Source organism: Misgurnus anguillicaudatus, chromosome 3, assembly GCF_027580225.2.
Source record: "Misgurnus anguillicaudatus chromosome 3, ASM2758022v2, whole genome shotgun sequence".
Taxonomy (NCBI): Eukaryota; Metazoa; Chordata; class Actinopteri; order Cypriniformes; family Cobitidae; genus Misgurnus; species Misgurnus anguillicaudatus.
This window is the reverse complement of record NC_073339.2, coordinates 9,390,811-9,416,040: the sequence shown is the minus strand read 5'-3', so window position 1 is coordinate 9,416,040 and position 25,230 is coordinate 9,390,811. Positions and strand designations below refer to the sequence as shown.

General features: G+C 38.8%; 1 protein-coding gene across 1 annotated transcript in view; it reads left to right on the top strand.

Annotated features, from left to right (window-relative positions):
- The first annotated feature begins 1,521 nt into the window (after positions 1–1,521).
- Positions 1,522–25,230, top strand: part of npnta (nephronectin a) — a 60,276-nt gene continuing 36,567 nt past the window's right edge. The window contains 3 exon segments of the mRNA XM_055204528.2: positions 1,522–1,955; positions 9,125–9,225; positions 22,626–22,718. Coding sequence (XP_055060503.2) covers positions 1,570–1,955; positions 9,125–9,225; positions 22,626–22,718 — 580 coding nt within the window. The 5' untranslated portion in view covers positions 1,522–1,569.

Genomic DNA, 25,230 nt, shown 5'->3' with positions numbered 1-25,230 from the left:
TTGTGAGTCAAAGCAGAAACAATTATGATGATGTCTGTCTTTTCTACATCTCCAATCCCAGGAAGTAAACTGTTACCTACAATCCGTGTGTTTGTTGTAGTCCAAGAAAAGAGATTTACGTTGGAGACGATAACCCGCGTCATTGTTTACTTTGGGGTATGTACCTTTTGCATATCGTTAACATGTACTAATACTAGGGACGTGCATCGATGCATCGCGTTCCCATTAAAAAGACCTCTCTGAAATCGATTCTAAATCGCTAAGCTCCGATTCTGTGTTTTATGCACAGCTTGTGTATGTATTACGGCTATGTGATCAATAGGAATCCTTATCAATCTAAAATCACTATGAGTCGTTTATAACGTGCATTTAAAAAAGCAACACTCGTCAAACATAATCATTCAAAGTATTCTTTATTATCATGAAAATACCTGAAACAATCTGCTTCTGTGCAGAACTTAACTTCCGGTCTGTGTTTGTTTAATAGTCTGACTAGTGGCTAAACTGAACTCCACGTCGAAAATAACAAATGTTTTTGTTTCCTAAAGGCGAGAGAAGACGGCGATCATGGATCACCGCTATGTGAAGGAAGGTTTTGCAGCCGATCTGTAGTTAACATTGTATGCATTAATTTTACACCGTAACATTAGCTCAGTGTAGTTCTTGTAAGCTTTAGCTATAATTTGAACTAAGATAATCTACTTACTATTTATTTTGTTTGTTATCAGAAAGAAACTACTCTAAAAGGACTCTGTTGTTATTGATTCTTTGCAACGTTTACAGGAAATTACGTTTGTTTCACGAATGCCGTTTGTTTATGTTGTTACTGCTGAAACCGTCTATAGATTGGATGCGCTGTGAGTTGCTTTAGATAAAAGTGTATGCCAAATGAATAAATGTAAGGAATTAATTATATTCAGATTAACCGTTTGTGTAGTGTTTCCCAATGCATATTATTGTGTGCAGCTCTCAGTACTACTAATAGGTCACATGTGATGTCAATTTCTAATGTACACAATCGTTATTCACGGTTTTGCAATATAGCTGTATTAAAAAGAATTGTGATTATTGATGTTATGTTACACAAATATTAATACTGTAAATAAATAAGCACCAACCCACATAAAATTACTGTAAATTACAGAATGCTATACTTGAACAAAGTGTAGTAGTTTTAACTATCGCAAATGGATAAACTAGTAATAACTGGGGTATATTTAAATATTTACGGTAAGATTCAAAATAGTATATCTAGCAATTTTACTACAGTTTACTGTAGTAAATGCTATTATACTAGGGTCTATTTTCTGGTTGATGCTCCAATATAGGTGGTGGTGTTGCAGCAGTAGCAGCAGCTGTAAAGCCCCACTTGTTTACAAATGAAATTAAATATGTTTTTGTCATTAAATCGTCATTATTTATTTAACTTAATTGCGACAGATACCATGATAATACCGTTTGCGTTGTCTTCTGGGCATACTCGTGTGAAATCTGATGTTGTGATACAGCTCTAGTAAACTATAGAAATGTATGTATATGCACAACAGCATGTGATAGCTCAAGTGTATAATGCAATGTGTACAATATCAGTACCTTGTGCTCAAGTCTCTCCTTCACTGGGTGTACAGCTCGTTCACAGGGTGTGGAGAGAGAGAGGGAGTAAAAGAGAGAGAGATAGAGGGAGAGAGCGCGCGCACGGGTCATTCTGCCGGAGGATCGGTCCACAGACAGACAGCGGCGCTGCGTGTCTCTCACAGCCGATCAGCAGTGCATGTGTTCGGCACAACAGATTTCAGTATTTTCGGACCTAACCCTCATTCCCACCCGAGCACTGGAGACCCCCGTCTGAGAGGTTTGGATATACAGCAGCATATTACGAGCGTTGCAATGTGGATGATAAAGTTCGTGTTGATTTGGACCTGCTGGTTCGGAGTGAGCGCGGACTTCGATGGCAGGTGAGAGGTCAAAGATGATGTTCGCATCAGTGTGATGTAGCCTAACAAAAAACGGTGAAGGTCGTTAATGTTTTAATCGTCTCTAATGTCTGTTTATACCAAATGTGTTTTTAGTCTACTTTCTGAAAGCGTAACAGGTATATGAACGCGGACGCGTTGGACTTGGTGATCAGTTGGTTAAATTTAGGACGCGCCTTAAGTTCGTGTTGTGTTACTATGTTGCCAGTCATCAAACTTGTGAACTCTGCAAATGCTTTAAAATGTTTACAAATGAACGGATACAAATGCATTTATTGTGACATTTTCTAAATATTGTAATAAAGTTCTACTAACTGTTTTAAATATATTTGCATAACTTATCACACACATACTTTGCAAACCATATGTATGGTGAATCTATCTATCTATCTATCTATATATATATATATATCTATCTAAATATAGATTTTACAATGGCACCTCGCTTTGCAAAAGTGTGTGTATAATAATAATTCATCCTCGTTCTTGGACAATCAGCGCGCGCGCGTTCCCGGTTTTGGTCGTGTCCCAACATGATATGTGAAATATGCGGTGAGCAGAAACGTGCCAGAGATTCAAATCTGCTTAAAGCTTCATTAAGATTAAAGAGGATCAAATATCCGTGCTCGAAATTAAGTGCGCGCTTTAGCTCGAAGTTGTGTACCTTAGGGCCATTTTTAGAGGGGTGCATACGCTCCTCTCATCCCTTATTACAAAAGTTAATTCTGAGCCTGCGTCTTGTCAGTTTATTATGACGCGTCGCTTTAGGTAATTTGTGAAGTATGCGATGCTTTATGATGTCATCAAAGTACGCATCGCTTAAACTCGCTTTACATTATTTACTGTACAGTATGCATTTGGCAGTCGCTTTTTATCTTGATCTGTGTTTCCTACGACCTCACCAGTTGCGCCATAGGAAAGTGTAATCGTGCAGCTTAATTGCGCATCAATTAATTATGTACCAAATACTTAATTACGTCTAAAGTACCACATATGCATTGTTTTAAGTACATTGCTGCATTTATTATGCAACAGTTGCATTATTTATTAGGTAGGCTCCCTTGAGCATTGTTTATTTTGCAATGCTTAGTTAAGACATCTATGCATCTCTTAAAAAGTTGGTAACCGTTTAATTGCGCATCGATTAAATTCTTAATTCTTTCATATAGCCTAAATGCTGCATGCATCATTATAAGTACATTGCTGAATTTATATTGAACTCCTTAAACCTCATTAAATTACGTAATTTAAGTATGCATTACTTAATTATTAAGTGCAATGCACTTTATGACGTCACAATGGCTAAAATCTCAAATGTGTCATTTCTGCATCACTACCGTAACCATACAGAATTGCAAAAATATCCCCCTTGTCTTCCATTGGTCAGTCAAACAGAAAATTAACTCGCGCTGTCTTAGTCACCCGGTTCCCACAGCTTGCTCTGCTGAGACAAAGACCACCCAAACGTGGATGTCTAAGTGAATGCCATTCTAGCAGTTATCTTTAAGGCATCTTTTATCTTCGGCACTGTAGGGAAGTGTTTGTCCTTTGGCAGGATGACAAATATATGTCCTTCCAAATGGACTGGAAATTTATTCACTGGCATACGGTCGTTTTGCGCCAAACCTCAGCTTGGCTATATATTGATCACCATGTTTTTTGTGATTATCATCGGCGGTGTTGGAAGGATGAACACTGCTATGTGGTGTTACAGTTATGGAAACTTTTAAGCTTTTGGTCAGATATTTCCACGTTAGTTTGTCATCTGTATTTGCCTCGCTCATTTAAGCAGAGTAAACTTCAATGCAACGTAAATTTATGATATATCATAAGCAGAAGGTAGCTAATATCTCATACATACATCACAGTTGTAATATCGATTTCGTTTCTCTGGGCATGGCTCGTGTTGGCATTTCAGGAGCGAGAGCCACCCAATGTAATGAACGCGTACATTAACCTGCTGGCGTGTGTTATTAATTTCACCAGTGATGGAGGAAGCTTGTCACCAGGGCCATTATTTGCCAATTTGCCTTGCTTATAAACCTGCTTCGCTGCCCCGATCTAAATTCATTGGAAATAAAGCGCGAGAGGTCCATTCATTATTTTCGGGCCTTTGGCAGGGACCGTTAAGCTGATGTCTAATGGCTTGTGCCATATACCTGAGGGACGTGAGACTCTCCTAAACCACTAACTTGCTGTGTGGTGATGTGGTAACAAGTAGAAAACTTTAATATGTTGACTAATGCCATGCCAAAGATCGAAAACTAAAGTGTGCATTGTGCGTATACAATTATTTCAATAGTGATTCTTGGTTTGATTCCTGCTTGGTGTCAAAATGAACTTTGCTTGACTGCTGTGTCAGTCTGCACAGGCATCTATATTGAGAGTTGAGTGAATAAAGACTGCCCAGTTTTCAAGCGCCTCGCGTCTAATTGTGTGCCAGTCTATGGAGGTGGCAGGGGGACGTGAAGGGCTGTAATTAAACCCCCCCGCATTCTACCCGAGCGCTGCCGGATGTCATAATTCAGAAACATTTGCAAACGCAGACGTGCTATGCGACCACACGAATAGTGACAAACCACTGCCAGATAAATAGAAACTTGAATAATATGAATTTAATAACTTATGTTTCTTTAATGTACCACAGCAGAAAAATAATAGCACCTAGTTCTAATTTGGTGACCCGGCTGGCTAATTTAAGCAGTTGGGAGTGAATGGCATTATGGAGATATTTGTGGTTTGTGTGACGCTCTAATCCCACGAGATGGAAATTGAAACTGTGCAATAGCTGCATCTTTAACAAGGTGAGAAAAGACGCTCTATCAGGTGGACGAGGGATTTGTTGTGACAGTCTTGTTACCTTCCATAAGCACAGAGCGTGGCGCCGGTATCTCGGTGGCCGATGATCTCTCTCTGTCTGTCTCTCTGTCTCTCTCTCTCTCTCTCTCTCTCAGCAGTTTGGTATCTTCTTGGATCGGACCCAGAGTTTGCAGATGACTGACTGGCACGCAATCTTATGCCTGACTCTTGTTTTGCTGATTTCCTTTGCGCCCTTTTCTTTCTTTTCTTACTTCTTTTCTTCCTTTCTTCCCTCATTTTTGTCTTTATTTTCTTTTTCCTTCCTTTGTCTTTCTTTCCTTTCCTTGTTTCTGTCTTTTCTTCCTTCCGTCCTTCCTGTCTTTACTTCCTTTCCCAGTCCTTTCTTCCTGCCTTTTTTCCTTCCTTCCTTCGTCTTTACCTCCTACTTTGCCTCCTTTCTAACTTTAATTTGTTTATTGTTTCCTTTTTGTCTTTCCTTTCTTTCTTTCTTTTCTGACTTTACTTGCTTTCTTTCTTTGTTTCATTGTCTTTCCTTCCTTCCTTCATTCAGTCATTCATGCATTCATTCCGTCCTTATTCCTGTCTTTACTTACTTCTCTTCTTTCTGTCTTTTAATTCCTTCTCCCGCCCTTTCTTTCTGTCTTTTTTGACTTCCTTCTTTTGTTTTCCTTCCAACTTTGTCTCATTTCTAACTTTCATTCTTTCCTTATTTCCTTTCTGTCTTCCTTTCATTTCTTGTTTCTTTTTTCTTCCTTTCATTTCTTGTTTCTTTTTTCTTCCTTTTTTCTGTCTTTGTTTCCTTTCTTCCTTTGTTTTCCCTTCCTTCCTACCTTCCTACCTTCCTTCCTTCCTTCATTCATTCATTCATTCATTCATTCATTCATTCATTCATTCATTCATTCATTCATTCATTTATTCAATCATTCATTCAATCAATCATTCTGTCCTTCTTTCCTTACTGTCTTTACTTCCTTCTCTTCTTCTTGTCTTTTTTCCTTCCTTCCTTCTTCTATACTTTCAACTTTGCCTTATTTCTAACTTCTTTCTACCTACTTCCTTTCTTCCTTTATCCTTCCTTGCTTCATTAATTCATGCATTCATTCATTCCATCCTTCCTTACTGTCTTGACTTGCTTTCCTTTTTTTCTGTCTTTACTTCCTTCCCCCACCCTTTCTTCCTGTCTTTTTTACTTCCTCCTTTTTCCTTTACTTCCTACTTTCAAAAGTTCCTACTCATTTCTAACTTTCATTCGTTCCTTATTTCCTTTCTTTCTTTCCTTTCTTTCTTTCTTCCTTCCTTTCTGTCTTTATTTTCTTCCTTCCTTACTTCCTTCCTTTGTCTTCCCTTTCTTCCTTCATTCTTTCATTCATTTATTCATTTATTCAATCAATCCTTCTGTCCTTCCTTCCTTGCTGTCTTTTTTTCTTTCCCTTCTTCTTTTTCTTCCACTCTCTATACTTTCTACTTTGCATCCTTTCCAACTTCTTTCTAACTACTTCCTTTCTTTCCTTCATTTTTTCATGCATTCATTCATTCCGTCCTTCCTTCCTGTCCTTACTTACTTCTCTTCTTTCTGTCTTTACTTCCTTCCCCCGTCCTTTCTTCCTGTCTTTTTTGACTTCCTTCCTTTGTCTTTACTTCCTACTTTGCCTCCTTTCTTTCTTTCTTCCTTCTTTTCTGTCTTTATTTCCTTTCTTCCTTCCTTCCTTTCTTCCTCTGTCTTCCCTTCATTCATTCGTTCGTTCATTCATTCAATTAATCAATGAATCCTTCCGTCCTTCCTTTCTTGCTGTCTTTACTTCCTTCTCTTCTTATTGTCTTTTTTACTTCCTGCTTTGTCTCATTTCTAACTTTCATTCGTTTCTTATTTCTTTTCTGTCTTTCCTTATTTACTTCCTCATTCTTTCCTTATTTACATCCTGTCTTTTCTTCTTTCCTTCTTTCTGTTCTGTCTTTACTTCCTTTCTTTCTTCATTCCTTTGTCTTGCCTTCCTTCCTTCCTTCTTGTCTTTTGTTTCCATCCTTTTTTTGTCGTTACTCGTTACTACTTTGCCTCCTTTCTTTTATTCGCCTGTTTCCTCCTTTCTGTTCTTCTTTTGTTGTTCCCTCCATCTGGTCTTTCCTTCCGTCCTTTACTCTTGTCTCTTTCTTTCCTTCCTTCCTTTCTTCCTTCCTCCCTCCCTCCCTTATTCTCTACTTTGTGTTTCCTTTTATCCTTCTTTACATCCCTTCCTCAGTACCTCGCTTCTTTTTGTCTTTCCTTATAAATATAAGGCAGTATAGGCAAGTATTTATAAAAATGCTTATGGCTCTTAACCCAATATATAGGTTATAATGTCATACTCCCTCTATCCCTCTTCATGTTTTTTTTTCTTTCTCTTTCTTTTATTCTTTCTTTCTACTACACAGTAGTTTTGCTTGTGTTTGTAATTAAATGCACGTTACAGGTGAGCTGTAGACGATTGACAGCCAGAAGGCAAACACATCCATGTTAGCATGCGAGCCGTGTCTCTAGAGCTGAAGTTCTCTTCCTTTCGCTCTGCCAGGCTGCAGACACAAACATTTTTCCCCGGCATGTCATTTTCACTTTGTGCTTACCATCACGCTTTCTTACTGGAATGACTGGCGGCCGTAGTGGCCACATTAGCATTTTCACTGCCTTGCGGATTGGGACAAACTCGAGGAAATGATGCAGTATATGGCCAAAATCTGCAATCGTTTTCTGTGTTACATGTGCAACACAAGCTAAATCATTGGCGTTTGTATAAGACATAACTTTTAATAATTTGTATTTTCATACAGAATATGAAAATGAATTATTCCTAAAATACTCATGGCATGGGTTTATTTAAATGCATTTATAACCTGCTTCATAAAATAAGATGAAATGCATTGTGCAACAGTGTTGAAACTGCCTCTCTCTACCTCTCTCTCTTTATTATGATCTTCCTTATGTATCCCTTCTGTCTTGTTTTCTCTTTCTGTGCTAAGGTAGCCAGGCATATGAAGTAGGAGTTTAATTTTAGGTTTCCTTTTTTTATCTATGATCCAATTACCTAACATCATGTGACCCGTGTTCGTTCTCTTTTGCTTATTTTACAGGCCATAAAAGGTTTTGTGCTCTTTTTACTTCACTAAAACATTTGGTAGAAAAAAGAGAGTAATCCCCGCGTGTGCTGCCAAGAAATTCTTTTATTCAAAGCACTTCGGCTGTTCTTGTAGCGGCACCTTTTCCAATTCATGATAAATGACTTTCAAATAGCTTCGGATAATGTTTTCCAAAAATCTGTTGCGTTCGCCCTCATTGTTGGGTCTTGTAACATATCCCTTTGAGAAAGCATCATTGTTGCCAATAGCTTCCCAGTGTAGGCCAGGTCTTACACTATCTCTGCTATGTGCATCCAACATCAAATGTCACAACATCTGCCCCTGGTACGGTGCAGCAGGGTGATAATTCGTGGTGGTCTTATCTACAGCACCTCTGTCACCGACTACAACCGGGGTCTTTGTGAATATAGATAAGACATCACTTGCTGACTGATGCGGTAAACAATCCAACAACAAGCAAAATAGCTACGACTGTACAGTAGTTAGCAGCAAATGTGCAAAAATCTTTGGCAAATAAACATCATTTTTGGTGGATTACAAATGGATGATAGAAACCCAGAGGTTGTTTGTCAGAGCTCAGGAATATTCATGAATTTCATTTTGTTTACACTTTAAAAAATGTTGGGTTGTTGCATAGTTGGGTCAAATCCATCCATTGGGTTATAAGTTAACCGCTTGGTTCACCAAACTGCTTATTTGTTTCAACCTATCAACATGGTTAACCTAACAATTGGGTTTGTCCCATTTTGGTTAGAGGTAAGGAGTTTTGAAGATGCCATTTGATTTAAATTGTGATTGGTTGCTTTACATGCTAGTCAGATGGCCTGGGCGATCCTTGGCCAATGAAAGATTCTGTGCCGTCCAAACCATCTGCCATTAGTCTGAAGGTCTGCCTATATGAGATCATTGTCTTTTAAATCTTATCCAACTGTGCCTTTCAGTGTGCTAGTATAACATAAAGTATACTGTAAGTAATATAAATCTATTATGTGGTAATGTGTTTTTTTTATATTAAAATTGTATTTATTCATGAATCCTTTAATGTTGTAATAGTGCCGCTTTGGATGCAACATGTAGAAAATGTTTCCAAAGGTGCCAAAAGCATGCCAACTGCCTCTCCATTGGTATGCAGTTCTTTGCCAAAGTATGCACAATGTAATTGCCACTTAACTGTCTGTTGTGCAGCGTTTCGCCAAAAAACTGATCAAAGTGTCTCCCGACAGGTGGCCCAGGCAGATGGCCTCTTCCAATGGGCTGTGTCGATACGGCGGCCGCATTGACTGCTGCTGGGGTTGGACGCGTGTTTCCTGGGGCCAGTGCCAGCGTGAGTTACCGCTGCGAAAATTGGTGAACTGGGCTATATGGGGGCAAGCTTAAGGGGCATTCTACCTTTATACTATCTAGGTGCTAATAACCTTCTAAACAGTAGCTAACTGTTAACTAGGGCTGCATGTTTTTTTGGAAATGTGCGATATGCGATTTTACTGTTGGGTGTTGCGATTACAATATTTTGCGGTATATCATTTCCCCAGGGAAATTTTCTTTTTATTAGCTATTGTTTTTTTATTATTAAGATATGTAATTATTATATTAAAATTAACAGGTAATACATACTCATCTGATGTTACAGGCTAAAGCAAAAATGTTTAGGCACAAGTTCATCACTGTAGTAGTTTTCCTCACTCGTCTCTACTCGTGCCATATTTATTTTCCGCTCCCTGCTTTAAGCCACTAGGTTCACCTTTGCGCCCCCAATCTAGCCAACAGTATAACAGTAAAGACCTACTTGGCGCATATTTAGTAAGGCCACTTCTTAATTGATCTAATTTGGACAATCTAAGCCTGCAACACACAAATGATAAATACGTAAAATAAATTTAAGTTATCGCAACTCTCTGTGATATGGATAACGCATATACTATCATTTTAACAAAACGATTGCAAGTCACCAGATTATTACAGAAAAACTTGACAAGCGTACATAGTAAAAAGCAATTAAAAAACTTATTTCAATTGGTAAAGCCTAAAAAATTAAGTTTTATAAACTCACTTTCACTTTAAGTGAAAATTTTTAGATACTTTTTTTTAATTTCTTCAATTTGTAACTTAAAATTTTCAACTTTTAGGCGTTACCAATTGAAATAATTTTTAAAATTGACCCAACTTTAACTTTTTACAGTGTAGCATAACAAAGTTTAACTAGTAAGTACAACACATAGTCTTAATTTTAATTTTGCATTTGTTAACACGGTCCATTTGATTCCACCACATGCACTGTAAAAAGTGAAAGTTGGATTAATAAAAAAATTACATAAATGGTAACACCTAAAAAATTAAGTTTTTAAGATTTAGACAATTTTAGGATATAAAAAACTTTAAAAAATTACTTAAATTAGTTACATAATTTTTTAAAAACATTTTTTACTTAACATTTTCACTTAAAGTGAGAAAATTTAAGTTGAAAAAACTTTAAGGTGATATCAATTGTCAAAAGTAATTTTTAGGTTGATCCAACTTTTACTTTTTATAGTACACTGTAAAAAGTGAAAGTTGGATTAACTTGACAAAAATACTTAAAAATACACCCAAAATTAGAATTTTTCAACAAAAATTTTCTTTTTCAAAAAGTTGAAAAAGCTTAAATGTTTTAAGTGTTACCAAATAAAGTAATTTTTTCATGTTTTTTACCTTAAATTTTTCACTTAAAGTTAGAAAACGTAAGTTGAAAAACAATTTTTTTTTAAGTGTTACCAATTAAAGTAATTTTTCTAAGCAAGTAACTACTTAAATGGTAACACCCAAAAAAAAATCGTTTTTAAAAAGTTGAAAAAGCTTAAATGTTTTAAAGGTTACCAAATAAACTAATTTTTTCATGTTTTTTACCTTACATTTTTCACTTTAAGTTAGAAAACCTAAGTTGAAAAACTAATTTTTTTTAAGTGTTACCAATTGAAATAATTGTTCTAAGCAAGTAACTTCTTAAATGGTAACACCCAAAAAAAATTTTTTTTAAAAGTTGAAAAAGCTTAAATATTTTAGATGTAACCAAATAAAGTAATTTTCATGTTTTTTCACCTTAAATTTTTACCGTAAAGTTAGAAAACATAAGTTAAAAAACGAAAAATCTTTAAGTTTTGCTAACTAAAGTAATTTTTTAAGTAAGTATATTCAACTTTCACTTTTTACACTTTGTCATGAACTGGTGACTTGCATTGCTTTTATTGAAGTAGTAGTAAGGTCCGTTCACACGGCTATATCCTTAATTATTGCTTCTAAGTTTCATGCCAACTAACACAAGGATAATCGCAAGAAAATACCTCGACGTAATCCACTTTGCCTTGGAGATATTTTACATGACACCCAATATTATGCACTTCAGTCATTTGGAATAATTAAAAGGTTTGCGGGTAGCTGCCGCGACAGTGCCACATTCCTGTGGAATTACTTTTGAGCCTATAAATAGCCTCATAATTGAATTAATTGCATACCGGTTACCGCACGAACAAAGCATTGCTCAGACTTCAAGGTAAGGGTTTCGAGAAAATCCCAACCAGAGGCATTAAACTCTGCACGTTCAAAACTTTCTTTAGAAAAAAATGAAGTTAAATGTCATTTTCTGATGGCACATTACCCATAATGCACTTAGCTGAAGCACCCATCAGATCTGTGCAGTGGAAACGTGCATTAATTTCACGCTAGCAGTGACGAGACCTCTCGAATATTACGGCACATTAATCAAGTAATGATTTTCAAGTACAGATTAGCACATTTTATTGCATTATCATGGAATCAGAGGATGCGCCTCCGGTGCTGGTATTAATAACGTTGTACGCTTCATTTATCCGCTGCCATGTGTCTGCTACAAAACTGAAAACGGCTGAAGTAGCACAAGTGTTTGACCGTGCCAAATGGAAACTGCCTAACGCCTATTCATACTCTGTGATGCATGGCAATATTAGCGGCGCAGTGTATCGGGCATCCTGACAAATGCGAGATTCTCTGCATGGCTTGTGCACATGATAGACCAGCTGTCAGCTTTGCTACAAAGTTGTGGTTTATCCGGGGTCGCACCTACAGGCTTCAAAAGGCTTCGGTTTTGAAATTTAATGCTGACGCTTCTGCGCTTGTGGATTGCTGTCGTTTCATTTTTATTTGTAGTTTTTTCTGACATGTGATGTGGTGTGTTTTGTGTGTGTGTGGATATGCACGAGTGTGTAAATGTCTCTCACACTACACGTGGAACAGGTTTGCTTTTGTCCAGTATAGTTGTTCTCGACAAAGGGTGGTTGATGCCATTGGGATCTCCCTGGATTTATTTTAAATGTATCAATTTATTTTAAATAGTTACATTTAAATGACTGTTTTAGTTGATGTTTAAATCAGATTTTGTTTTTTACTTACAATTGGGGTTATCAATAGAAATATAATCATTTTTTAAACCTTTTTTTTACCATGATTTAATGTTTACATTAGAGCATTTTCATTTTATTTTTATTTTATGTGTTATATATGTTCTCATTAGTAGCGGAAATGTTTTTGAAGTACTTCTTTGTTGGTTCGGTAACACTTTAGTATTGATTATTAACTATGACTTTTGCCTCAATAAACTCCTAATTTACTGTTAATTAATATATAATAAGGTTAGGTTTAGGTATTGGATTGGGTTAAGGTATGTACAATATGGTCATGCAGAACAAGGCATTAATATGTTGTTTATAAGCACAAATAAACAGCTAATATGTACGCTAATAAGAAACTAGTTAAAAGTGAGAATTGGTCCCTATACTAAAGTGTTACTGTTGGTTCAACTTAAAAAAGAAGGTTACCTGGTTGCCTTAAAATTTTGAGTTTATTAAATTTAAAAATATTAGTTAACTCAAAGTTGTATAAAAATGTTGTGTCAACTAATATTTTTAAGTTAAACTAACTCAAAATTTTAAGCAATCAGTTAACTACTTACTTAAGTTGAGGGTCGAGTAGTGCGGACGAGAGGTCTTCACGGGTCCACTTGGATCCGAAAACCCGAGGTCTGACCCGAGCGTTTTCACGTGTGTCCCGGACACGGGTCACGTCAGGTAAAATATTAGTGCCATTGGGTCACGGGTAATTAAAATAAATGTGTTTTTGCAGAACGGACCCGAGACTACCCAAACTATCTCGCGTGTGTGCTAGAGGTCTTCTCAGGTCCAAAGAAATGTACCCGACACGAAATGACCCGAATCACTTTATACCCAAACCCGACGTGCGTACCCGAGACAAACTCAAGAAAATTAGACCCGAGTCCAACCCGAACTAAACTCCGGTGGCCTCGCAACCAATTTGGCGAGCTGCTGCATTTGTTTTACTTTGTTATCTGACGACGACACCAAGGTAACCGCTAAAATGTACATTTAAAATCGACTGACATGTCTGTCTCAATGAAAAGTAACCTACCGCCAGCCACACAATGTCGCAAGCGCTCTTGACAAACAGAGGAGAGGTTTGAAAAGGACTCGACGCACACACGCGAGAGAGTTCGGGTCTTCTCGGGTCCGTTCCGCAAAAACACATTCATTTTAAATTACCCGAGACCCGATGCTGCTATTATTATACTCGACCTGTGTCCAAAGGCACACGTGAAACTTTAAGACCTCGGTTTTCGAAATCTAAGTGGACATGTGAAGATCTCTAGGGCCCTATTTTAACGATCTGAAACGCAAGTGCGAAGCGCAAAGCGCAAGTGGGCGGATCTTGTGGGCGGATCTTGGGTGCTGTTGCTTTTTTCCCGGCGGGAGAAATAACTCTTGCGCCAGGCGCAAATCAATAAGGGGTTGGTCTGAAGTAGGTTCATTATTCATAGGTGTGGTTTGGGCGTAACGTCAAATAAACACCTTTTTTGCGCTGAACGCCCAGGGAGCGCAAGTTCATTCCCTAGTTTGCCGACGTGCGTCTGTGGAGGGAAAAACCCGCTGTGGGCCGGTGCAAAATACGAATGATACATGCGTCACTGACAAAGTCAATTGTGCTGGGTGCAAGATAGGGCCCCTAGTGTGTGCATCGAGTCCGTGTGACTGGCAGTAGGTTAATTTTCATTGAGCCATACATGTCAATCAATTTTAATTGTACATTTAGCGTTTACCTTGATGTCGTCGTCAGACAACAAATGAAAATGATTGAAGCAACGTGCCAAATTGGTTGCAAGGCCATTGGGGTTTCTTTCTGTCTGACTGCTGCGTGCGGGGCTGCGGATTGCACACACAACGGTGCCATTTACATTCGGGTTAAAAAAGACTGAGTCGGATTGGATTCATGTCTAATTTTCTCTGGTTTGTCTCGGGTCGGGACTTTCTTTAAAAAAGAGGTTGTTTTCACATATGTTGGTGCGCACCGTGGTGCGACCTCGGAGCGCACCAAAATACATTGTATCATTTTTCAGTTAGTGCGGTCCGTGTTCACATATATATATTTGGTACTTTACTTGAAATGCGGCACCGTACACCATGTGACAACAGTCAGCGCTGTCATTGGTCTCTGACAGCTCTTACCGTCTCATGACCACCCCCACGTTTCCACGACAACCAGCGCTGACAGGGAGAGCGCAGCTATCAAGATGTGGAGATAAACGATGCACGTCTTTGCGAAGTTTCTTTGCTTTAACGCGAAATTGCGTAGCTGTTCTATTAAAGCCTTTCTCACGGAGCCGTTTGCTAAAAAGCCCGTAATGTCACTATTTGTGTGTAGAGGACAGCTATGCATTTATAAAATCATCAGCTCAAACGTAAAGGAGACAGCGAATCTCTATGCAACGGACCAGGATTGGCTTGTTTGTTGTATAACACCCGGCTCACGTCACAACGGAAGCCCAGTTGCTCAAACATGTGGAGAACTTCCTGTATTTGGTTCGGCCCGAGGTCCAGCAGTGTTCACACCACAGGTGGGTCGCCCCAGAGTTCGGCAACAGCCGCTCCGAGACCACCTGTTTAGAGCGGTCTCGGAGCGGCCGTTTAGTGCGCACCCGAGTGCGGCTGTTGTGTTCACACTGACCCAAACGCACCGTACTCGGAGCGACACGTCATTTAGGCCGACCTAAACAGTGTATATGTGAAAACACCCTTATGTACCTCGAGTTTGAGTAAAAAGTGATTAGAGTCATTTCGGGTCGGGTACATTTCTTTGGACCTGAGAAGACCTCCAGTGTGAACGCTAGGTGTTACCATAGCAAAAGTAATCCGTTTTAAAACAGAAATTCAGCGATTCGCATTTCCTATTTTATAATATTGGTTTTATTTTTAGCTATCAGTGATTTTTCTCATGCAAATTTTTGAGGAAGCACTGACTGCCTTCTGTGCTCATGATGAAAACACACCTGGGTTGATACACATGTCTGAAACCGGGAGAAAATAAATAGTCAATAAATATTCACAATGGGCGCTAAACCGACAGATTCAACACTATATCTGTTCTCGGTGACAGACAGCGGGACTGACAGCAGTTCTGCATTCAGTGATTTCAACCCGCAATTTCGGCACCGAATAGAAAGCGCGCAGGAGACTTTAAAGGCTCCATCATTACTGATTACAGGAGCACTGCATCTCACATCTTTGATGAAATTGCTGCTGTTTGTTTTGCCTGGCCAGTGATCACACCAAGCGAAATACACACATTGAAAACGAGGCCGTAATGAATGCAGCCCCGAACACAAAGTCCTCTGGGAAAGTGGAGTGCACACTTCTGAAATGCTTTCGGTGTATTCTTTCAGTCAGATGCTTTGCGGGCTCTGTAGTCGTGTATAGGCTATTAACAGCAACACAAAACTGAAATATTTGACTTTCTCTAAACAGCTGGCTTAAGGGGCAACCCGTTATTTCGTGGGCTGAATACTTAATGAAGATTAAACCTCAAACAGCTCAAATTAGATTTGACACTCATAACACCCCAATCATCCAGAGTTAACAAGATCTGAAGCGGAGAGGGAATTTTTATGAAGCTCCTCTAAGAGAAAGATTTGATCGATCTATACTGGTTTTGAAGTCATATTTGATCTGACAGGGTCATCAGGACCTCCCAAGTGAAGGAATTAACTTTGCATTATAAAATGATTAGTTCCAATCCTTGATTCTGATTGGTCAATAGCTGTGTTTTATTTGCGATAAAACACAGCTATGCTCGCTTCACCCAATGATTTTGTATATCACTGTTCTTCACCCTTAAGGGGCAGTCACACTACACTTTTCGTTCAATTAACTTCGCATTCATACTCACACAAATGCGTCAGATCGAAAACCCAAGTTTGTGTTCAAGTACCAAAGTTCAAATCTGCATCAACTAAACAACAGAACAGCAGGCTGAATAGGTGTCCGTACATGTTAAAGTAACATAAACAGTTATTTACAAAATACACAATAGCATACAGAACACGACAAGCCAAATCAAGTTCAAAAAGGTCCCGAAGTCGTTCCACATCACTGAATCCATTGAATTACATAAATACAGGAGCAACATACAGCGGACTCTCGCGGCTTAAGACGGTAATGATGTCTCTTGGTTCATATTAAATAATTTTGACGTATATGTCGCACTTGACTATAAGTTCCAGGACCCGCCAAACTATGAAAAAAGAGTAACTTATAGTCCAGAAAATACGGTATGTGACCAGCAGAAAACCTGTACGTCACAGCGTGACCTTTCTCTTTTCGGAAAAGCAAAGATGGACGATGCCAAATTTGGATTTTGATAAAGCGCTCCTCAGCCATTTTCGTATTAACGTCTGAAAAATATAAGCATGTTCAAAGGGTGCTTGCACACCAAGGCGTTTACGCGGGAGGCCACACACGTTTGCGCTGAATGCAGAGAGTTTAAAAAATTTCAACTTTAGGTGAAACGCTTAGATCGGCTGTCCAATCACAGTAGAAGGGGGCGGGACAAATATCACAACAACCAACCGGCGCATCATTCAACGACTGATAAACAAAGCAGAATTATCATAGCAACCAAAATGCTTGGCTGAGAAAAGCTGGCAAGCGCCTACCGTCAGCGTCTGCCTGACATTTTCAGACGCGTGTGGATGCTTTCGTGTACACGCCCCTTAAAGGGACACTCCACTTTTAAAAAAAAAATCTCATTTTCCAGCTCCCCTAGTTAGATATTAGATTTTTTACCATTTTGGAATCCATTAAGCCGATCTCCGGGTCTGGTTGTGCACTTTTAGCATAGCTTAGCATAATCCATTGAATCTGATTAGACCATTTAGTATCGCGCTCAAAAATAACCAAAGAGTTTCGATATTTTAACTATTTAAAAGAATGCAATGAGGCGCAATGATATTATGCAGCAGTCGAAAATAGTCACCTTAGTATCTTTTTATTTTTATTTTCGGGCACTGCGTAATATCATTGCGCCTCCTGCAGCCATGTTACATCAGCAAAGTCCTTGATTATTACGCCAGAATGAGAGTATAGTCTTAGCCATATCTGCCTAGACAATCACAACTTTTAATTTTCCGTCGGTCTTAGTACACAATGTAACTACAAAAGAGTCAAGTTTTAAATATCAAAATATGGAAACTCTTTGGTTATTTTTTAGCACGATGCTAATGGTCTAATCAGATTCAATGGATCAGGCTAAGTTATGCTAAAAGTGCTAGCGCCAGACCCGGAGATCGGCTGAATGGATTCCAAAATGGTAAAAATCAAATGTTAACCTCTAGGGGAGCTGGAAAATGAGCATTTTTCAAAAAAAGTGAAGTGTCCCTTTAACTTATAGTGTGACTGCCCCATCAGCAGTGTAAAAATAAATATAACATGTTGTTGCTATTCGGTCAGGGACTACTTTTTCCAGCGGAAGGATAAAGTTTAAGGGATTTTACTTCATGAAAGTTGCGTTGATACATATTTTTATATTTGTATAGTGTGGTTTTATAAAAGCAAGGTACTCAAGGCTAGTACTGTATTTGTATTGTGAATAAGTCACGACTGGAGGAGTTGCAACAACGCCCTTCGGCCGTGACTTATTTTACAATATAGCACAGCCTCTCGTACCTCATAACAGCCAGCTGCTTGTGCACTAGTGTGTAATCAGTTTTAGCTGTTGTTATAAGAAATAACCTAATCTATATGCATCATTTACATTCTGGTATGTTATTAATGTTGCATGCGTAACGTAAATATGTCTAATATGTCTAATATTTATAAATCTGTTATTTACCACCACATGTGATGTGAGAGACTATGTGTGTTTGTGTGCATCTGTACGTTATGTATGTTGCATTTGGAGTGCTTGTCCATCATCCGCATGGCTCCCATAATGTTTTCATTTAACTTAGACAAAGCTTTCTTTCTTTTTTGTCTGGCGGTTTGTTTTGCAGCTCTCTACGTCTTAACCCGCAGAGTATTCGGGATAAGGTGCCAACCCCAAGGTTAGCACCACATCATATTACCTATGCAATCATCTTGGCCGAGCGTCATTCTGAGCGTGCATCCTCTGAATTCCAGATTCCCCTTTATTTATAGTCCACACACACACACACGCTCCTTTGAGAATATCCCAGTATCTTGTGAACACTTCACACCTGCTCCAGCTCCCATTTGAATATCTGGACGCTCTGGGATGTTTGTATATATATCGCTGTTTATTTTCACTTGTTTTGTTTGTTCCCCAATCATTTGAATGACGAAAGATCTCACTTATGTGGTCCACAAGGATTTGTTGCCTATTTGGAAGGTTTATTTAAAGGCGCGGAAATGTAAAGTATATAACGGGAAGGGGGGACGATTGTTGCAAGCCAAGCTTTGCAACGATTACTTCACTTAAATCACTTTGATGAGACATATAAGACATGTCTTCCAATCTTTACTACTGCATTTCCATTTCCATAAGATATCACTGAGAAGTGTAACGGAACCAACAAGGATTTCGATCTTGCTTGGCAAAATCACAGTGAACCTGTCTTGTTAAATTCATAGTCTCATCTGTAACTTACTGTATGCAGAATTTACCCATTACATTTTCCAGAGTGTTGCTCATGCGTCATGGATTGAAAGGTTTGCTATGTTGAGCATGAAAGGTTGAGAAACATTAGAGAGAAGCTAGCGGGACCGTTTGATGTGGTCTGTCAATAACGGGTACTTCCCTCGTCCCGTTTCTCCCATGCTCTGTGTTCCAAATCGACATTTCTCCGAAGCGGACTCAACCGGATAGGTTTCCTTTTAAAGGTCCATCTTTAGCTTGCCACACGTCAGCACTTAAAATATATCAGCCGCCTGCGATCACGCGGCATCCCTCTGAGATTAATCCGTGATTTCATCACATTTGATAACAGTCTGTGTGGTTGGCTAGTTAAGGTAGCGGCCCGGATAAATGCATCACGATGCCGAAGAACTTGCCAGCTTGGGCTTTACCACCAAATTAGGGCCCATGTTTGTCCTTTGTGTTTTAACTTCAGGGTTTGATCTCACTGTATTGAATATCACAGGTTAAAAGCAGGCTGAAAGTGGCTCCTTTATTTGCTTAAACCGTCTAATAAGGTGGAATGAGACGGCTGATTCCTATCTCTCATTTTTGGCCGAGCGCCCTAATGCTTTTCCGTCTTTGTGCGGTTTAAATGGAAATGAGATATCTGTGCTTAGTTTGTTCACAATTGGGATTTTAGGATGAACAGGAAACATGCTTTGTTGTTTAATAACTGTTAACCGAACCAATTGCTGTGCAAGTGATTCGAATACATCAATAAAATAAACAGCAGAAAGTATACATAACGTTCAGAGAAAGTATCTTATTTTGTCCCTGTAATATTTGCATTTTTCCATTTATAGTAGAGCGTGAGCCGAGGGTACATTCGCACCCTCACAGTTCCTCTCTCTCTCATTCGGAGAGTGACAACAGGAAAGGAACTGAGCGTCTCTGATAGGCTTCTATAATTGGAGACTCAATGAAGCTTTTAATGGAAATTAGACTCAACTGACTGCAGGTTGGGGGATATAAGCCACGCTCGAGTGTTCTGCGGTAAGCCCGGTTTAGTCGAGTCCAGTCCGGAGTTTCCCAATTCGAATGCTCCTAATAGATATGACATGTACGTACTGTAATTAAGCTAAATTAGGCCACTCGTTCACATTCAGATGACCTGAATTCCTTCTATTTTTAACTATGAAGAATTACAGTATGTCAGACATACTTCAATGATGTAAAATTAGGTCTCGATCCGTTTGTTGAATAGTCGCACAACGCAAAGGATTGTGAGTAGTGGTTTTAGCCTAAAGTGTCTTAGCATACAGTACAGTAGGGGCCAGAAGTGATTGTCGGGAGGAGGAATTTGTACATCAAATTAATGAGGTGTATTGTACAAAATGGACAAAACACTAAAATTTTCAAGTTGTAATTGGACAAAATAGTTTGGCAAAAAGGCAAACCACAGCGTATTAAAGCGATAGTTCGGCCAAAAATGAAAAACGTTTTCCCATCATTTACTCAACCTCAAGCCTTGAGTTACACATATCCATTATTTTTCATACGAACACATATTCAGATCTTTTAAAAAATGTCCTAGCTCTCTCAATCTTTATAACCGATGAATATAAGGTCCTTCAAGTCCAAAGAATGTGCATCCATCCTTCGCAAAAGTAATCCACACGGCTCCAAGGGGATAAATAAAGGCTATAAATAAAGTAAATCATGGGGTCATTTTTATTTTTGGCTGAACTATCTCTGGGTTTTATTTGATTAATACAAAAATGCACAAATGTAAAACAAAAAGGCTCAAATGTAATAATGCACAAACTACAGTTTTATATGTTATTAAAGGAAAACACAACCGTTTTTCAATATTTCACTATGTTCTTACACAAGTGAATACATCCCTATCTTTGTTCGATGCGTGCACTTGATATTTGCGCAGCGCGTTGTGAATGTGTTAGCATTTAGCCTAGCCCCATTCATTCCTTAGGATCCAAACAGGGATGAATTTAGAAGCCACCAAACACTTCCATGTTTTCACTATTTAAAGACTGTTTCATGAGTAGTTACACGAGTAAGTATGGTGGCACAAAATGAAATGTTGAGATTGTTTTTCCGGATAAAAATGAGAACTATATTGGAAGGTGGAAGAGCACTTAGTTTGCAGCACTTCGAGCTTAGGCGCGGTAATATTGACGGAAGTTTAAGCGAGAGGGGGAGGAGTCAGGCGGGATGATGTTACTGCGCGCCGAGGTCAAAGTGCTGCAAACTTAGTGCTCTTCGCCATACAATATAGTTCTCAGTTTTATCCGTTTAAAAAATCGCCACAATTTATTTTGTGCCACCATACTTACTCGTGTAACTACCGAGCCCCTAAGGTGACATTGGAGTAAAAAAAATCTAAAGTTTAGTTTCATGTGCTCACTTGAAACTTTCGCATGCTCATATGAAACCTTCATGTGCAGAATTTTTGTTAAAAGTTTAGTTTCGCATGCCTAAATGCGTTAGTTTCACGTGCACACATGAAACTATGTGAGTGGCACTCTGTTGCACGACAGGGATTTGAGAAACTTCCTGAGTCACGGCGCCAGTGTGCGTATACTCATAGAAAACAATGTGTTCGATTTTTTTAGAACAGCGCGGCACGTCGGTCAGCTGCGCGTCCGGTGTGCGATCCCCTTAAGTTTCACGTGCGCATGCGCAAGTTTCACGTGCGCACGCGAAACTAAACTTTATTTAATTTTTGCTTCATGTCCCCTTAGGGGCTCTATATGTAACTACTCATGTAACAGTCTTTAAATAGGGAAAACATGGAAGTGTTTGGTGGCTTCTATCCCTGTTTGGATCCTAAGGAATGAATGGGGCTAGGCTTAATGCTAACACATTCACGACGCGCTGTACAAAGATTAACTGTACGGATTGAAAAAAGATAGGGATGTATTAATTTGTCTAAGCTGAGGTAAGAACATAGTAAAATATGCGTAGTGTACAATTACATCCTTACATACACACTTACACACCAAAGGAAATGTAAACTCGTGAATCGGATAATAGGTGCTCTTTAACTAATATTTTTAAGTTGAATTAGCTCATAATTTTAAGGCAGCACAAACACTTACTTTATAAACTTAAATTATTCTAAAAGTAAGAAATGCTTACAAAGTATTTTATGCATCGTTAATAAAATAGTTGAATAAAGAGCAAAGATGTCAGTTGTTTTAAGTTGGACTTCACTTTTGACCAGCACTGGATTTGGAATGAGACACACTACTCGTATTCTGCAGTGTTTTCGCATTGCTACCAGGGCTACAAATCTTCTACAAAACAAATATTAAAAGACAGATTTTGCTGTTCTCTTCTGGAATTCCCCTGCTTCATTTCGAAGATAGCAAAGTCTGTGTAACCTTGCTATGACAACTCCAAGCAACTACGAGTTTTCGCCGTTCTCCATGCAGCTCTTGGCCGTCTCCCAATACAAATGTGGGATGTAATAAGTCATAAAGCAGAAATGAGGTGGACCGTAAACTCTGCATGTCCCAAGTTCATTAAAATGACCAAGGCAAACAATGAATTATTGATGCAGGCAGCCAGCGTTTCAAAACAACGATTTTGTGGATCCCTCGCTACAGTATCCTCAAGGTCTAATAGTACACACGCTTGTTCTTGTTGCCAATAGCAATACGGTTGATGTTTCTTAGTGTGAACACTACAGGCGATTTAACGCTACATGTTTTGATGTTTGTTACATTGACACTGAGATGTAGTTTTATATGATACCGATTGTCTTTTTGCCCTCATCGGTTTGTCAGCACGGATGAAAACATGGAGAATGTGTGGGAGCCAACAAATGCAAGTGTCATCCAGGTTATACAGGGAAAACATGCAACCAAGGTAAGTGCTTAAGTGGAAATAAATGAAATACATTTGTTTCTCTCTTTCTGACTTGTTTATGCCGATAGTGACATGTCCGGCTTGGGAGATATATAGGCCTATTTCTAAAACAGACTGTTTAGCATAAATTGAAAATGTGAAACTAAAATGGTTATTTCCAAAATGTTAATTCATTGTTGTTTGTAAAAGTATCTTTCAAATTCTTTTTTTATTTTGTTGCAAGTTTACGTTTTTACGCTATTTACTCATTCCACACAAGAATTTTTTTGAAAAGTTGCCCGCCAGCATTTTTTGTGATTTTCACAAAAGTTTCACAAGATGCCTTCCAGGAAAATTTTCTTCTAAACAAACAAATATATCAAATGAAAGAACAGACTCTCTGCTTTCAAACAAACAATAAACAAACAAAGCAGTAAAAAAAACGTTTTGTCCTATCTTATATTTTTTTCTCTGCTTATAAACTCTTAACTATGGGTATTTAAAAAAAATATATTTTATTTGAGCAAAAAGCTGAAATAATTGCATTTTTGAAGGATTTTTGTTAGAGAACTGTTAATGAATGATGCCATTTCACCAAATACATGTTGATATTTTAAACATGATGAGCTTTTAGCTTACATTGAATTAAGCTGATTTCATATCCTGTTATTTGGAAGACATAAATGACATCTGAACATGAATTTTGACAAATTTTTCTTACATTGTATAGTAATGTGTAATTTGTTGATGTTTACATATTAACATAAAACCTCATCAGGAACACGTTTTTGTCATGCAAATCGTTTCTCTTAATTGACGAGATAACTCGTCAATGGCGGGGAAAGAGTTAACGATAAAACATTTATTTCAAAGTTTTTGATGAAATACCTTGAAAGTCGGGCTTGGGAGATATATTCCTAAACCAAACCATCTAACATTGATTCAGAATAAAAAAACGAAATACATTTAATACTGTATTTGTGTTCGCTAGAGGACCAGTGTGTACATTTTTAGCAGCATCTAGTGATGAGACTGTGAATTGCAACCAACGACTCAGTCCGCAGCTCACCCCTCCCTTTCAAAACACATAGAGAAGCTACGGTAGCTGCCACAAGACAAACACAAAATCATCTAGAGAGCAATTTGTCCATTTATCCTGCGTTTACACCAGCCGCGGTAGAGGAGGCAAGCACCGCTGGTTTACATGTTAAGTCAATGCAAAGACGCAATTAGGCATCCTGCGGCGCGAACGGCATGAAAGGCGCGGAAGGTGTGGCGCATTCCGCGCGAATTGAGTGTTGCCGCGGGAAACATGCAAGTTGAAAAATCTGAACTTTGGCAGATTTCCACGCCGCGTTAACAAATCAGGACCTTACTGTAGTAGGAAGCGAGCGGAGTCTCAGCAGAGTCACAGAAGCCCCTCCCATGACGCGAATTTCCCCGTGAATGTCTTGAATGACTAGAATTTCACACGCGGCTTTCACACGCGAATGAAGCGAGTAAACTTAATGTTCAAGCGTCCAACTATGTGCGAATAGCGCGTTTTTGCCACCTTTACCGCGGCTGGTGTAAACGCAGCATTAGGGCTACTATAGAAACATGGCAGTGCGAAATGCCGACTTCCTTGTAAGGGATAATAAAAACAATACAATTCATTATGTAAGGTCTTTAAACAGCACTTATAATACAGTTATGTATATTATATTGCATCTCTGTCAAGAGATTCCTCTTAAAGTTACACAATGCACCTTTAAATATCCCTCTAATTAATACTCTTGAAAAGTATACTTTCAATCACGTTTACGAGCGTACTTTTTTATTTTAGTTTATGCAAATATTCTTCACTGTTTGGCGAACAATAATAATCTCGCTCAAAGCTTTTGCTGGGCAAATCTATAGCACCGATTTGTCAACGACTGCGTTTATTATCCTCTTGATTTAGACTGTGGGTCAAATCGGCACAAGTATCATCAGTTACGGGCCGTTCTATAGACCTTAAGGAAGCGAGACTTCCCTTACACAGATAACATCTCAATTACTGCTTTAAGAACACAGGGCCAAAAATAAAACGGAGCCACGGGACTAGATTCTGTCTGAAGTCATCTCATCAGAGGAACGCAAGCGTCTGAGATAACCCCTGATTTAAAACAGCGTATTTCCATTTGAGAGGAGAGAGCTGGGGGACTCGCCGAGGATTCTCTGCCCTTGGAAGGCAAAGAGAGGAGGTGTAATTAAAAGACAGGATTGAATAGAGAAACAATCCCCTCAGGAATGTGGAACCGAATCTTTTCGGCGTGCCTTGCGTCACGGTTTCGTGTCAGGTTGACGGGGCCGCTCTGCCTCGCTGCCGGACAGAGCGGAAATTATTTCCTTTTCCACAACAGTCGACGTTTCCATCAGCTTATGAAGGCTCTTATGACAGAAGCGATAAAAACGTATCAGATTGTTTTTAGAGGAAATGACAGGTGATTTTGTGATCTCGAGGGCCTATTTGTCTTGACGCATGCTGTTCAGAGCAGACGCCTGGGTGGCG